This window comes from Python bivittatus, unplaced genomic scaffold, assembly GCF_059951505.1.
Source record: "Python bivittatus isolate LINGU-HERP-01145 unplaced genomic scaffold, Pbiv_v1 ctg000060_np1212, whole genome shotgun sequence".
NCBI lineage: Eukaryota > Metazoa > Chordata > Lepidosauria > Squamata > Pythonidae > Python > Python bivittatus.
The window spans coordinates 10,387,830-10,403,664 of NW_028277044.1; the positions used below are offsets into that span (position 1 = coordinate 10,387,830).

The 15,835-nt window shown below is 36.3% G+C and overlaps 1 protein-coding gene across 4 annotated transcripts in view; it reads left to right on the plus strand.

Moving 5' to 3' along the window:
- LOC103053836 (transmembrane O-mannosyltransferase targeting cadherins 4) overlaps window positions 1-15,835 on the plus strand; it is a 75,665-nt gene that overhangs the window by 38,585 nt on the left and 21,245 nt on the right. For 3 of the 4 annotated variants that reach the window (XM_088136487.1, XM_088136488.1, XM_088136489.1), the window contains 7 exons: window positions 2,204-2,283; window positions 3,360-3,467; window positions 4,334-4,475; window positions 6,111-6,225; window positions 7,208-7,320; window positions 8,857-8,926; window positions 9,442-14,894. In XM_088136487.1, coding sequence (XP_087992613.1) covers window positions 2,204-2,283; window positions 3,360-3,467; window positions 4,334-4,475; window positions 6,111-6,225; window positions 7,208-7,320; window positions 8,857-8,926; window positions 9,442-9,593 — 780 coding nt within the window. In that variant the 3' untranslated portion in view covers window positions 9,594-14,894. Of the gene's footprint in view, window positions 1-2,203; window positions 2,284-3,359; window positions 3,468-4,333; window positions 4,476-6,110; window positions 6,226-7,207; window positions 7,321-8,856; window positions 8,927-9,441; window positions 14,895-15,835 lie in introns of those variants that run through there. The other variant, XM_088136490.1, reaches the window with a different exon arrangement.

Below are 15,835 nucleotides of genomic sequence, written 5' to 3' on the forward strand. Positions count from 1 at the left end.
CAATTTTATTGATTGGATGCAGGCACACTACTTAGCACAGTCTTGACTTCTGAAATGCCACAGGCCTGTTGCCTGAGTTCTAGCTTTGCCTTCAGGCCTTAAATATAGCAATAATGATATACAACTTCATTGATAACGCCCATTTATGAAAGAGAAGTTCCTGCCTTGATATTTTAAAAAATGAACAACAGTAATGGGGATTAAATGCTGGGAAGTGTTTTCCTTAAGTTGCTTATTTCAAGTAGATTGGATTATTTTGCTTCTCCATCACTAGAATTAATTATTTAATTTGAATATTGTTGCATTCCGACTTAGGTAAAAAATTATAAGGAATACACGTTCTTTTGTGATGTAGTGTTGTGTATTTGGGTGCACAGCCACCACTTGCGTAACACTTTTTAAAAATGATATTAATAAATGCAGTGAACAAGTGGCTTTGGGGTATGTGTATCCCTTTTCTTGCAGGCCAACAGCTTCAAATGCTGCTTTATACACTTTTCAGTCTGAACGTTCTGCTCATAGGAAGGGTCCATGGATAAATTATACCATTTTACTTCTAAGCTTAACAGTTCTGAAGCTGGTATCCTCAGGACTGAATTGGTACTGAGGATTTTGTTGACTCTAACATTTAATAGCATGAATGCGGCTAAGATGGTTGCAGATAATTCAAGATACGTGTCGTTTGTGCAGACATAATGTTTCTTTGGACACTGGGTCAGTCCCCAATTTTATGCATTATTAAAAGCAATTGGAAGTGGTTAATAAAATTGTTAATAAAGTATTGCGTTCACCTGGCAAGGATACTGTATTATCTCCATCCTCCTCTCATTACGGTTGCTTATGTCTCAAATGTGAGCAGCAGAACTGCTACTTTTCTGTCTTAAGTCTTTGTCTACAATATGGCAGAAGGCAGGCTAACAAGAGAGAATCTGGAATATAAGGTTCAGTATGAACAAAGAGAGATATTGTAAATCAGTTCAAAATAGAAAAAAATTGTTCCGGTTCTGTAAAGAGCTGGGACTCTGTCTTAGACTGCCACATCCAGCAAAAGATTTTCCCCCTTAGTGTTCCATAGCGATAAGGGCACATAGAAGCAATTATAGTACATATCTGTTGTATCTGGCACTGTAGATTAATATTCCCTGATACAGGGAACCCATTTTCAGTTTAATTTGGGGTGCAGCTCCCACCAAGACAAAATGTGAAAATATAAATACTGTACATACATAGACTCAAAGACACAGCTGAACTTAGTCTTTTATTTTTTGCTGCAGAAAGCAAAAATGCAGAAATTCATTCACAGAACCTGCGCATGTAACTCCTACTTTTCTTAATTACAAAGGTTGTGGTTCTTATTTAGATTTAATTTTGAAACCCTAACGTTTATTTGAGAGTGGCTACATGAGGGGATAAAATTATAGAACAAACTGAAAATACAGTAAGTTTTAACTTGACATAAGCATTACAGCCAGTTGTCAATATCAGCATCAGTTTGATTTTCATTTCAGGATTACTTGACTTAGATCTGTAATCAAGATGCAGTCTTAGTCGTCGCTTTCTGAATAGTATCTCAGTTCATATCATGAAAGAACAGGTTCCATAATATTCAAACTATAGGCATTGAGAACTTTTTTCATTCTCTAACAAATTCCAGCATGGATAGCTGATGGAAGAAAACCTTTATATATATATAATATGTCACCTTTATGTGCCTGGGCTTTCAAACAAGCTAGAACCCCACAGAATCTTAGCTTGCTTGGAAACTAGGATGCATACAGATGTAGCATGGAGGCTTTTCTCCTGGAGTTGTCCACCCTGCATCCATGAATGTTTCAAGAAGGATATGGTCATTGAAAGTGGTGGTGGGCGGGGATCAGCTTTATAAGTCATGTGAAATGTTTCTAATATATGAATGGTGCTATAGGGCCTCTACACTTACAGCTAAATGCTCTTCTCTCAATATTCTATAGGGTTTTTTTTTCTCCTAGCTATTGTTTTAGCAAGGACAATTACATCTGTCTCTTGCATGATAATCTATTTTTCAGTAGACATACCAAATATCATGATAAAATATTTGAATAAAAAATACATATCTTTTAAATTTTTTACAATAATCCAGATCAAATTTCTATAAACTGAAAGTCATATGCATTGAAAGAAAATTATTGCCTTAGAATAATGTAGTTTTGACCTTTACTTTCAGGTCCATTATAATGTTGGCAAAAACTTAGCTGATAATGGCAATCAAAGTGCTGCAATCAGCTATTACAGAGAAGCTGTAAGGTATGGGTGATTTGGAGTGTTTTTTAATTTGTTTATGAGCTTGTTTCTAAAAAGCAGAAAGCAGATACAAGATAATGATCTGACCATCAGAAAGATCATTGGCAGTGATAATGGAATACTGTACAAAATACAGAAAAAATATATTAGTTTAAGAAAATACATTCTAAGCCATGGTTTGTTTTAACTATGACTTGTTGAATGAATAATTATAGTTTAGTTCATACTTAACACTAAACAATATACCATGGTTTATAAATTACAGTGGGTGGGTTTTTGTATTGCACTGAGGTAAAACCAGTTTAAAAAAAAAACAGTAAAACTGGCTTAGCAGAATTTGGACACTAAGCCAGTGATTTAAAAATGTTGGTGATATGGCCCAGGAAAAATACTTTTTAAAACACCAACTGTGTTTAATAGATAAAACTATGTATCTGTACAATTTGAAGACGAAGTTTGAATGTTGACACCACATTTTATTATTGGAATGTGTATGACAATGATATGAACAGCTGATTGAAGGACAGTTATGTGCTGGAAGTGGCATGAAGTTTCAGAATTATTGTAAACAGTGTAGAAAATATTGGCTATTCTTTTATTTTGCCATTACAAAATTGACTTATAGACACATGAAAGAAATGAGTTGACTTTTAAAAAGATAAAATAATGGGGATGTTTAGTTCCAGTTTTTAATTAATGGTGAAGCTATGCTTTCTAGTATTGTCCTTAATAAAACCGTTAGCAAGCAAGCATTGCTGAGATCAAAGCCAGACTACCCAAAAAGTACATGAAAACAATTGCTTTTGGGGAGCAAATTTTGGGGAGAGAGGTTTTCCTTCCTCTCTATCTTGTTTGTTTTGATTTTGGGAGGGATTTTTTTTTAGTAGTCCAGTCCTGAGTGGGCTGGTGAGGGCAGTTTAACACATGCTTGAGGGTGTTTATAAATGCCTACGTCTGCTTTGATTGATATAAAAATGACAGGCGGAAGAGAAGAATTGCTGGCTGTGTAGATAAATAAAATTAGGAGAACTGGCTCCTTCCAGTGAGTAATATTTTTTTTTTTGTCTTTTCAATCCCAGATTGAATCCTAAATACGTACATGCTATGAACAACTTGGGAAATATCTTGAAAGAAAAGAATGAACTTCATGAAGCTGAAGAGCTTCTCTCACTAGCTGTTCAAATACAGTATGTTTTAAACACCAAAGTCTAGCTGTGGGTCACCGACAATATTGTTGTATTATCTGGATCTTTTTCATACTTAGTTAACCTTCCGAAATATACTCTCTGGTATAGGTATGTGTGAAGTGTTTCATTCGAAGAAATTCTAGAATGTTCCTCCTCCAGATTACAGTACACTAATCTGGCTTTTTCAGGCAATGATCTGGCAGATTTTCACAAATGGTTTGTGCTGTACATATATGATCTGGGCCCAAAAAAGTGTGGTCTAGATAAAAGGAGAACATTCCAGAATTTCCCAGAATATTCCTTGTTTGGAATGAAGTATTTTGCCTATCCTTAGGGTAAATTTGGCCTTGAAAGTGTTCAAAAACTGCAGCTACTACAAAATGTAGCTAGATCATTTCTTGTCATGTACTTTGGGGGCCATATTGCACCAATCTTGCACCAGTGTCATTGGCTACTGGTTTGCCAAAGGATTTAGGTCTAAGGTACCTGAAGAAGCATCCCTTTCATATTCAGATGCCCTTCTTTAGATCCCACCAAAAAGAGAAGTTAGGTTAATCCGAACACAGAACATGGGCTTTTCTGTGTGTTTCCGGGATTGTAGAACATGCTTCCCTTCTGTTTAGTTTTAGGCAAACTCTGTTCAGCTTGGCTTTTGAGTGCATTGACTCTATTCTTTGTATTTAAATTATTCTTTTTTTTCCGCTTGTCCTTAATGTGCTGTGTTATTACATTATTGTTTTCTTTTAAAAAACTTAAATTGTTTTACAGTTTTAAAATTCAGGTTGCATTTTCAATTTTATAAATAAGGGGCATCAAAGCTGTCTTGTACTTAATATGCTAAAATGTTCACAACTCTCTTTGCCTAGGCCTGATTTTGCAGCAGCATGGATGAATTTAGGGATAGTGCAGAATAGCTTAAGAAGGTATGAAGAAGCAGAGGAAAGCTACTGGACTGCAATTAGACACAGGAAAAAATACCCAGATTGTTACTATAATTTAGGACGCTTAGTAAGTGTACTTATTTATCTTTCTGCTAATAATCCTAGATACTTAAGATGCAGTGAGTTTTGAATGATGATCAGTTGCTTATTAGAGAGTACCCTCTTGGACTTTGGACTTGTTTAGGGAGACTGTGTTTTTCAGGCCCTGTTGCACCTTTAAGTTGCAGTCTTACTTTTAATGGAAGTGAATTACAAAAATTTCTAAATAAACTATATAGAATTGCATAAGAAGGTGTGTAAACTGAACACACTTTGTATCTTCTGGTGTCCTAAAAATGCTCAAGTAAAGACTTGTTGAAGAACTGTAAATGTTTCTTGTACTGTATATAGAAGAACGCACAATATACAAAACTGTATATTAAAATGGTGAGAAACAGCATCACGCTGCATCCCATAAGATTACTGTAGCAATTGAATGATTTAAAAATCTAGGGAAGAAAATGGAGAAAAAGGATAGAGGAGAGTATTAATTGGATAATAGTAGGGATAAATGATCTCTAATAAAACTAGTAGTGAATTAGCAGATACATAGACACCAGTGCTAATTTTCTTCAACTGCTGTTCTTGCTGGGAGGTAGCTAAGCAAAACCTTGGCACTCTTTGGGGTGGGGATTAACTCCCCCCTCCCCATTAACCCTCACCAAATTTTATCTCTTAACCCTTCCCCCTCATGCAAAAAATTAGCCCCATCTAGGGATTGGTGATATCTTGTGAATGCCACAAATTGGTATCTTACGCTTCCACAAGATCTAAAGCACTCCTTTTGATATCTGTTACTACACAAAACTCATTCTCCCCAAACCTGAAAATATGGGTTCCCCCCTCTCCAGATGTGTCCTGGGGGCATCTGGGACCACAACAAGTATACTGAAAGTTGTGAACTATGAAGTACAGATTGATCATCTGTGTCCTATTATTAAACCAACCTTGATGTTCCAGACAGTGACTGGATAAATGTAAATAATAGGCACGTTTTGCCCGATTCTTACTATCATTCTGGTGTGGCTTGCCTTTGTAGTTTTGTTTGTTTCTTTGCTTTGAACCCTAATATGTAAGACACCTAGATTGGCTTTTCCAGTTGATGCAAGTTTCTTCAATCAGTTTCTTAAATCAATGCACAAACACTAATCTTCCTTCTAAAGAAAGAGAAGCACAGAATGTAATATACATATTAGGGGTGCGTAGCACCCTTTAATTTAAGCACAAGGGGGTTCTTTGGAGCAGAGGAACACTGACCTTGTGAGCACCAGCCGGGAAAAGATGCAGCTTCTTGAAAGAGTTGCAGACAGGGGCTGTGTGAGATCCTGTGTGCTCTGAAGCCCTCTTCACGGTCAAATCCAAAGCCATACCCGGCCCCAGGGCATACAGACGGAGAACTGTCTAAGCAGGTTTGTAGATGACAAGGGGGAATATTCAGAAAATACACAAAACTTCTTTACCCTGTACATAATTATGTGCAGTTCTTAGTGGAAACTGGTTTTTCTGACACCTGACCTTTATAAAACACTTTCCTGGAGTTATCTCTATATAGCTATTCAAGTTGCAGATTTTATTTGATACTCACAGACTCTCCTTCGGCAGGGCCTGAACAAGGGCTACTTTTCTTGTCTTGTTATCTTACTGCCAACCATGTTACTTTCAGTACGCTGATCTAAATCGCCACATAGATGCATTGAATGCATGGAGGAATGCCACGGTGTTGAAACCACAACATAGTTTGGCTTGGAACAACATGATTATATTGCTCGACAATACAGGTACAATATACTTTTTTTCAGAATAATAGTAATATTTTTTTCTGCATCTTTGTTTATATCTCGAGCCCATTGCTTTCTGCTACATGAACTGAGGCTCTAGTTCTAAATCAGAGACTAGAGTGATACAAACCCAAGATTTTGGAGTCGCTCTAAAACAGCATCTCCCGCAAAGTGTACAGAAATCCGCCTTTGCCATTTTCAGTGTAGCCTGTTGTTTTAGAGAGAAAATGCCGGATGTGCCAAAAGTGTCTCCTTAGAGATCAGTTTTCAATTTTATCAATGTTTTGGTTCTTTGTGTTCCAAAATAATTTTGCAAGTAAAGATTCAGTATTTGGGAGGAAAATGTCAGAATTAAACAAATTGATCATACCATTCTAGGCTTCTGGAATCATAACAGATATAAAGGTTTCAGGCAACCATCTTTTGAAAAGACTCTCACAATGTATCGTGTCAATTTTATCTCATGATAAATTGGATATTTCAATATCAAATTAATTGATTAAGAGTCCTAATTTGATTAACTTCCAAAAACTAAATAAAAAAGAAGAAAGGATAAGCTGAGTACCTGTCAATTTACTAACTAGCTAGCAAATATTTCATCCTGCTGGTGCTCACCCCCTATTCTTTCTCTCTGATGGAGCTTCCAGGAAGCTCACAAAATGTTTTCTTTCACGTTGGTGCCTTCAGTTTATTTCTGTGTTTGATAGGAGCATTTCTTAATTTGCTTATATTCACATTCTAATCATTAACATTTTTTAAATGCACAGTAGTTGAATAATTCTTTCATATTTTAGATCTAGAAAAAATACTGTGCAGATTTTAATGCACTGCTCTTCACTTGTAATTCGGTTTTTATTATTTGATGTGCTTTTAATTGCTTTATTTAAGGAAAATAGCTAAGCATTTTATTTTGATTAAAAATGGTTGTTCCCTATCATTTCATCTCTCTCTCTCTCGCTGTCTCCTTTTAATGTGTTCCTAGGGAACTTGGCACAAGCAGAAGCTGTTGGAAGGGAAGCTTTGGAGTTAATACCGAATGATCATTCTCTTATGTTTTCGCTGGCAAATGTACTAGGAAAATCACAGAAATATAAGGTACAGCATTTTTCCAACCACAATTTGTAGATGAGATAACTCCTAGAACATCTTATTTCTCAATGATTCAGAGATTAGGTATGTCCTCAGAAATGTGACTTGACTAAAAGATTGGCAGTGGATTTGAATTTGGAAGCCAACACAGCAAAATATATATTTGCATCCGGAGTTGTTTTTTCAAAATCACAGTGCCAAAGAAATCTTAAGAGAAATTGTCGGTACTGTCCAAATGGCCTTGGCTGGTTGTGGGATGGTACTTCCTAAGCAGCTGTTACCAGGTCAATTTCATTTTTTTGATCTGACTAAACTGAAGTACTAGATTCTTCTAGGATTACTGGCTAGAAATAGATATGCAAGCACGAATATCTTCTAGAACAATTCAAAATCCAAATAGAAATATGTCTCAAGTATTACTATTAATTATTATATGCAAGACACTCAAACCATAAATATAGAAAAAAGCTATTTTGTTCTTCAGACAATTTTTGAGCTTGATGGTAGTCCAACTTGTATCCTGTTATTACAAAAGTCCATCTAAAATTATGATTAAAAAAACTTTAAAACAACATCAGTTGCATGGGATCAAGGTTCTCTTGATCTTACCTATTAAATAATCACTTTCCTTTAACAAAGGACAGGGGAGATTGACTTGAATATAGTCTTTAAAGCTTTAAAGATGTCATCCATGAAGGATCTGCAAGCTTTATAGAAATCAATTTGAAAAATGAATCATGAAAATGCCTACTGCTTCCAATTGTTCAGGCTAAAGCAGGTTATTTGAAGCAACAAAGGAAAATGGAAAATTAAGAGTTATGAACAGATATGAAGCAATAAGTTTGTTAGGGGAAATAATGAAAATTCTTTTGTCAAGCTAGAAATTCTTTTTAGGCTAGAATTGTTGGCTCTGTGTGTGTGTGAGAGAGAGAGAAAGAGAGAGAGAGATTGATTTTCCTTTAAAAATATTTTGCTACATTTTACCAATGAGGTATACAAATGCACCTCAAATAAAAATGCTGTAGTTTCATTAGAAGTTACTAGATCTGTGCTGCAAAAATCCAGATGACCACTACAGAGCAGCAGAAAGGAAGGATTTGGTATCTGTTTTCTGCCATCTAGAGGTGGTCTGGATTTTTGCACCCCAGATCTGGTAACCTTAGTTTTGTTCCACCATCCCACCAATTTTATTGAGACTAAATTCATTTTAATGCACATTTGTTGGTCTTAAGAAGTGATTTGTGTGAGCATTTGGTTTCTAATGCAGCCCACAAGTGTTTTTGTGTTCTTACCAACACTGAAGTAATTACTGTCTAATTGACAGCAACTACCAGCCAACAGCTGGATCGGCCTGTGAATTATATTGTACGTATATCCATTAGAAAGAAGTAAAAGTGTGAATGCATGTGAAAAAAATAGGGTGACATAATCACATTAATAGACCACAGAGCATGAGGTAATTGGGAGTGTTTGGTTGTACTTGACATTGTAGGCACTACAAAAATAGCTTGTCCTGTTGATCTCTTTTTCTGAATTATTCAGGAATCTGAAGCTTTGTTCCACAAGGCAATTAAAGCCAATCCAACGGCCGCCAGTTACCATGGTAATTTGGGTAAGACATTTTATAGCTCCCCTACTGCAAACTTTTTCAAAAAATCAGACACTTTGGTTGTATTTCTTTTCACATTCAGTGTCTTGCAGGCATTCTTCTGCTAGCTAGATTTCTCTTCCGCCTGCTTGCTAAACAAATTGCCAACAAGACACTGGAGTTCTTAGAGTGGGTTTCCAATAATGTCAAGCCGATCACATTGTATGACAGACCAGCCAGGCCGCCTGCTGCAGCCCAGAGGTGGCTGCGTGTCAGTGGTGGCAAATTGGTTTCTTTGTCCTGTGCTTGCAAACCACCATGAGCTCTCCTGATAAAAATAGCCATTTATGGCTCTAGCACAATCCACTCTTGTCATTCCTTGGCCTGCGCAGCTCCAAACATGTCTGCTCCAGCTGGCTACAGAGCAGGCTGCCACTGTGCCGACAGCCAACCAAATGTTTTAATGTTTTCTAAGTAATTGGCAAGATTGTCTGTTCTTCAACAACACTGCTAACAAAAAATCCTCTTTGCTGTTTCAGCTGTGCTGTACCATCGCTGGGGAAATTTTGACTTAGCCAAGAAACACTATGAAGTCTCTCTGAAGCTTGACCCCACGGCAGCTGGGACCAGGGAAAACTATAGTCTTTTAAAAAAGAAACTGGACCAACTGCAAAAAAAGGGTGATGTCTGAGGTTTCTTCTCAGGCTCTGAATGCAGATTGCACACCATTTATGGGTAACGTGGCTACTGATCGCCAGGGAGAAGCATTGTCACCCAGGAATACAGAACACAACAACATTGGGCATTCAAAAGTTTCTTGAAATTTAGCATCAGAAGTATTTCAAAAGAAAAAAAAAAAGGCCTAGTTTAGAACATTTTATTTAGAAGATTAAAAGGGCTTGCTTCTCCTTTTCAGTTTTTTTTTTTGAACCAGTGATGAAATCTGTTGAATATTTATACTGATATCCAAAGCAATTGCACTGGTAAAGGCCACGTTAAAATGAAGAGTTGACATATTCTTCAGCAGAGCGTATGAACAGAGAACTGTACCATTCAGAAATGGAAATGGATGGTAACTTTCGCTTTCAATAGGAATTCCAGTGCAGTACTGGTATGAAATGTGACCTTGTAATAAGGACAATATCTTGAACAGGGAAAATTGATTTGTACATTTATGAAGAGATTGTTTGCTTCAGTAACATGGAAGTTGAAGCTGTTTTTATCTGACCAGGCTTTAATTGCTGTCCACGTATTGTAAATATATCTGCTGAAAATGAGATATGGTAGGTCCAGATTTTTCCACTGCAAGAAAACTTTGAATTTATACTGCTTCTAGGTTCAGAATCAATCTGTGCTTGATATCACATAGGTTAAAGTCACCGTTTGACTGGGTTACAAAGGAGAACTGGCTATTGAAGTTGGAAAGTTGCGCGTGCCTGGAAGGTTACGTAGAGTCTTTCAACCCTTCAGCTGGGCAGCGATCATTACAACTTCAGACAAAGGGGCTTTTTACTCCGGTTTTGATCTGTTGGTGGCTGTTTTTGTGACCCTGTGAACGGCTTAAATCCATACAATTTCTTGATGAGTCTTCAAGTTTGCATTTCCTTTGGTGATCATAGCAGAATGAAATTTGGGGGGCTTTAATAGTTCTATGAGGAAACAGAGGTCCTGCATAGATGCTGTAAAATCCTTCACGTGGAGCACTTCAAGGATACAGCTAAGCAGAGGAAATAGTATCAATGCATAATCTGGAACAGAGTAATCTAAAATAAAGGATATGGTTGCAATTGTTAACCATTTTATCTGTATAGAAAGTGTGGGTCAGAATGATACCCTGCTAAAAACACACTGAGAGGTCATCTGTTAGTATTATTTCTAGCTTTCTCTAGTAACTTAAGGATTATGAAATAGTTTGTTCTTCCATGTACATATTTATTCTTGGTGGAGTCTGTATTTTTCTGTGTTGAAGACAAAGAAAAGGATATGCACCAAGCCAGGAACATGAAAAAGAAATACATATGATGCACATATACTTTATTCTAGAATCTTAGTAGGACCTCTGTGGGAGGAGCTTTAAAGTATCCTTTAGCGTCACAACTTCTGTATTAGAGATTCAGTACACTTTATTAACAAATTCAGATAGATAGACTCTATTCTACATTGCGCCATTTTTGGCCACCATGGATATTTCTTCTTTAGATACTAATATTCCATCAGACAAGGTACTTATAGGGAATACCTTAAATATCTAGAAAGCCCACATTGTCATATTCATTTTATTATAGAAGTAGTAGGAATTGGGGGCTAAGATTCTGGAATAAAGTATGTGTGTACCATACCAGTATTCATTTCGTTTTCCAATATTGAAGACAAAGTCAAATGCTGCCTTTCTTCCTGCTGAAACGTATATCTCAAGACAGATGTTGCATCAGATCCATGCTTATTCAATAATAAGAGCAGTTTTCTGAAAATGAAAACCTCTGTATTTTATTAAAAAAAAAAATTGCAATGCATGTAGTTTGGTACAGTCAGTTTTGAGAGTGCCATAATGTTATAATTTTGTTTTTCATCTTTAAACGTGTTCAGGTCCTTTCATTTGTTCAGCATAAGATAAACAGATTCAAGGTAGAGATATAACCATTTCTGTAGTACTTGCATATGTTAAGGTACAACTGTGTTTATTTAAATTATTTTCCCAGATACAGTTCATTCTATCTGCGTACGAGTTACTAAGGGTCTCTTGGCATTCAAAAGCATATTGTTTTAATATTTTTTTTAAAAAAAGCATGATGTGGATATCAATCTGTCAGACAAAAATATCTGATCAGATAATAGAATTCAGCGTCACAAGCTATAAAAGCTTTCCAATACTTAAAAAACTGACTTGGTTAGTCAGTTTTTCCTGCCGTGCATCATTTTAATAAGGTTTTAAATACAAAAGCTCCTAGATTTTTAAAATACTCTTCCTCACATTTTTATAATAATTTGTGGCAAAACTGAGTTTATTTGGTCACAAGTAGCATAATTTATTCTGGGGTGGGGGGTTACTGCCACACTCCATAATAATAAAAATATACATATTGGGGTTATTTCTTATCAGTTCTTTTCCTAGTAATGATATCTTAGGCCAGCCCATGTGAAGGTCACAGATGGTTACTAGATACTGTGTCCCATTTAGAGGAGCACTTGATTATGAACAATTAAAACTTGATTTTGGCGATAATATTTATAACAGATAACAGGATGTACGATCTCTTTAAAAGGATACATCAAGAGAATCTTCCCATAGGCTTCATTATAGAACAATTGTCAGGAAAGCTATCGGTTTTCTCCTTTCTTTTCTCTTCTATATACTAGTTATCGCCTTTCCTTTCCTCTTTCTTCTCTGTCCCTCTCTTCTGTAATTTCCTCTCTTCACATTCTTTCTGCCTATTCTCATAAAGAAGTTTCTAACCTTTTACTTGCTCTAACTGAAGCCAAATAATCTAGTATTGTATCACATAATCCATATCTGGATATTATTGATAGAGTTGGGCAAAATATTTCCATTTTGAGTAGAACTGGCCCCAAAACGCCTTCTTTCAAGGTGGAAACAGTTGTTTTGAATTCAAACGGACTCTTCCAACTTTGTTACAAATTTTCCAAGTCCCATTTCAAGCTCAAAATACCTGGCTCAAATTTGAAATATTTCTCATAAGGTCCAGACAGCCCATGTCAAATTCAGAACAACTGTTTCAAACACAAAGCAGGGAGTTTCAAGTTTAAAATATTTCTAATCCGGGGCATTTTGCACAACCCTAACTGCTAATCTCTGCATCATTGCTTTGCATTGTGTGTTCTGAATTAGCTTAGAGAATCAAGACATTATAAGGCAGTTTATTTTAAATTCAAGGTTTTTTTTTTAATTTTTAATGTTACTTCTTGTTTATATTCCAAAAGTATATTTCTTTTTTTTTTTTAACTGTCAGTTAAATTAATGTCCCAAATTATTTAGAATTCTTGTATATCCTAGTACAGGTTCCTTACATACATAAAAGTCTTGAATTCAATATGCTTGAAATTTATAGGGGTTTGCAGATGCTAGTTTCACCCAGCACAATAGGATAAAATGTGGTTCAGTGTGTTGTGTGAGAGTAGACAATTAGGTTAATCCAAACCATGATTCGTTTAACCAGAATTAGCATGTTGTACAACAGACCAAGAATAAACTCAGCAGGGGACTGAATCAGATGTTAACTCCCTTTCTCATATACAATAGTTACAAAACACATGTGGTTACAAACATACTGGTTACTCAAAGTGACATTTTTAATGTGTGCTTGTAACTTTGTGTATATATATAGATTTTTAGGTGAGATGGTAAATGATTTTCCTTCTGAAAATAACTCTTAAACTAATAATTTATTTTGGAGTTATTTGAATTGCATTTTAAAACACTATAAAATTACATTCCACACCACAAAATCTAAATGATGGGGGGAGGGAGGTTTTAAATGTTAAACTCTTCCACATAGTTCACATTTTTTGAACCCAGTATATCAAGAATGGCATTCAGTTGGCTTGCCCGGTTTGTTCACTAATCTTTCAAAGCCACGAGTATCACAGGTGTTGGGCCCAGAGTTCCGGACTGGAATATTCATGTGTCATTATTTGCTTCTGGTAGCACATGCAGGAGTCTTGCTGCTGTGGTAGTTTCCAGCTGTGGTAAAAGTTCCAGCAGTTATGCATGAGAAGCCCATACCTTTCCTACTTGTTTTACAGGAGCTTCTACAGAAAGTGTGAAAAAAATCAAGATGGTGCCTGCACATCTGAAATCTTGTCCTTTTTTTGTTGGGTGTTGCATGTGTGACATCCATAAAAAGCAGCTGGGCTTCATTTGCACAGGCATCATCTTGACTTACTGACACTCCCTCCTCCTACAGACACCCCTGTTTTTCTGTACAGTTTAAGTAAAACTACCACATCATCTTAGAGCAGATTACTTCCAGTCACAAAACATATATTTTGACATATTTGTTGGGGTCTTTTGCGTGACAGGTGTGATGCTGTGCTGGGCTACTTATTTGTGTCCTTGCCCATGGCAGTATAGAACATTTTGTGACTGATCTGGTGTCAGATTCGTGAGAGATTTACACCTTATTTTTAATTATAGCCTGCCAATTTCAGTGGGATTTAGGGCAGACGTACGTATTATGCAGTAGATGTTTAAAAGAAGCCTTAGAAGATGGTGACGGGTGGAGGGGAGGCGACCGGGAGGATAGGAACATTTAATCAATTTTATTCATAACTATTTTTCTGCACAAAAACTGTCTGTATGTTAAGCTGCTTTGACTGGCAAATTAACAAATCAACCTGATGATTTAGAATGCATTTAATAAGCCTCTTTCAAACCAGGAATAATCAGGCCTTCAGACTTCTGGATTGTGTATAGTAAGGCACTCAAATTAATGCCTTATTTGTAACTGGATGGAACATGGTTTGCTCTTCAGTAAAAGGCACAGGATCAGGCTGTAAAACATGTCTTTTTTAAAAAAAGTCATGAAATATTAGCTGTTATTTCAGTTATAAACTCTTTTGCTGTTTATAATGCCTTTGAGGACTGTGGCTGATTTGCACAGGTTACAGGTGCTTACGAGTTTTTGCTCTGAACTTTTGATCTGATGACAAACTGGGATCCTCGGTACTATAGTTTGGTTTTGGTAAATTTCATGCTGTGATACTTAGGATCCAGTATAAATTTGCTAAGGCTGCAATCCTATGCATAGTTTGCTGAGAGTAAGTCTCAATTCATTGGCACTTATAAATATTAAACTGGTTTGTAAGAATTGTAGCTGTTTGTTATAAACATCAATGATTTTGTAAGTATGGATTTTGTACAGGAGACTTAATGGGATTGTCATAGAACACACAGAAATATCTATAATTAGTCTGGTGATATGTTCAAAGTTGGTTTGTCTATGATGCATTATAAATTTATTCAGGGCTTGTTAAACTGTGTATGTTTGGTAATAAAAATGCATGAGGCCTTTAAAAATAGTTACTTACAATGGATGTCCTTGAATGTTAATAAATACACCCTAGCTTCATTTTATAACACAGATGTTGAAGAAGGTTCACTTTTTGTTCATCTATTGTGGATTTTATAAAAACTTGTAAGAAAAGTTTGGAGCTAAGGGAAGCGGGCTTGGAGACCAAGTCTGATGGTTCCTCCCCCAGTTCTTTTTCCGTGGAGCCTGAATTCCCTCTTTGATTGAAAGTAGTTAATGCTAAAAAAAAAATAAGAACCTCATTGAAGAACAATGAAAAAAAAAAACACTGCAGTAAGTACAATATTAATGTAATGTATGAGAGGAGAGAAAAAGTGCATTTGTAGTAACAGGGCATGTGAATGAATAGGGACGTGTTTCTCAACTGTGGCAACTTGAAGATGGGTGGACTTCAGCTCCCAGAATTCCCCAGCCATCATGACTGGCTGAGTAATTCTGGGAGTTGAAGTCCACCCATCTTCAAGTTGCCATAGTTGAGAAACACTGATATAGAATATTGTGGAGTGGACCTCACTGGTTCCACCAAGGTGGTCTCCAAATCTTTTTTTCACCATCCTGCTACAGACTGCCCATTATTCCTGGTTAGAGCTGACTCTTGGTTAGAGAAAGGAAAATCCTGATTTATTCAGGAGGCAAGTACCAATCTTCATTCAGTGACCCGACAGGAGGATACGTCTAAAGGCTGGTCCCTTTCCCCAGAATGAATGTTCCTGCTTTGTTCAAAATTCAAATCTTTGTGTATATCAAGGTCAGAGAACTAGAAGGAACTTGAAAGCACAAAAACAGAAGAGGAAAAAGAAAACAATTCTGAAGTTGCTCCCTCAGCCCCAAATAAAAGGAAACATATTTTGTACCACATCTAGCTTTCATCTTAGCTTTTGCTAAG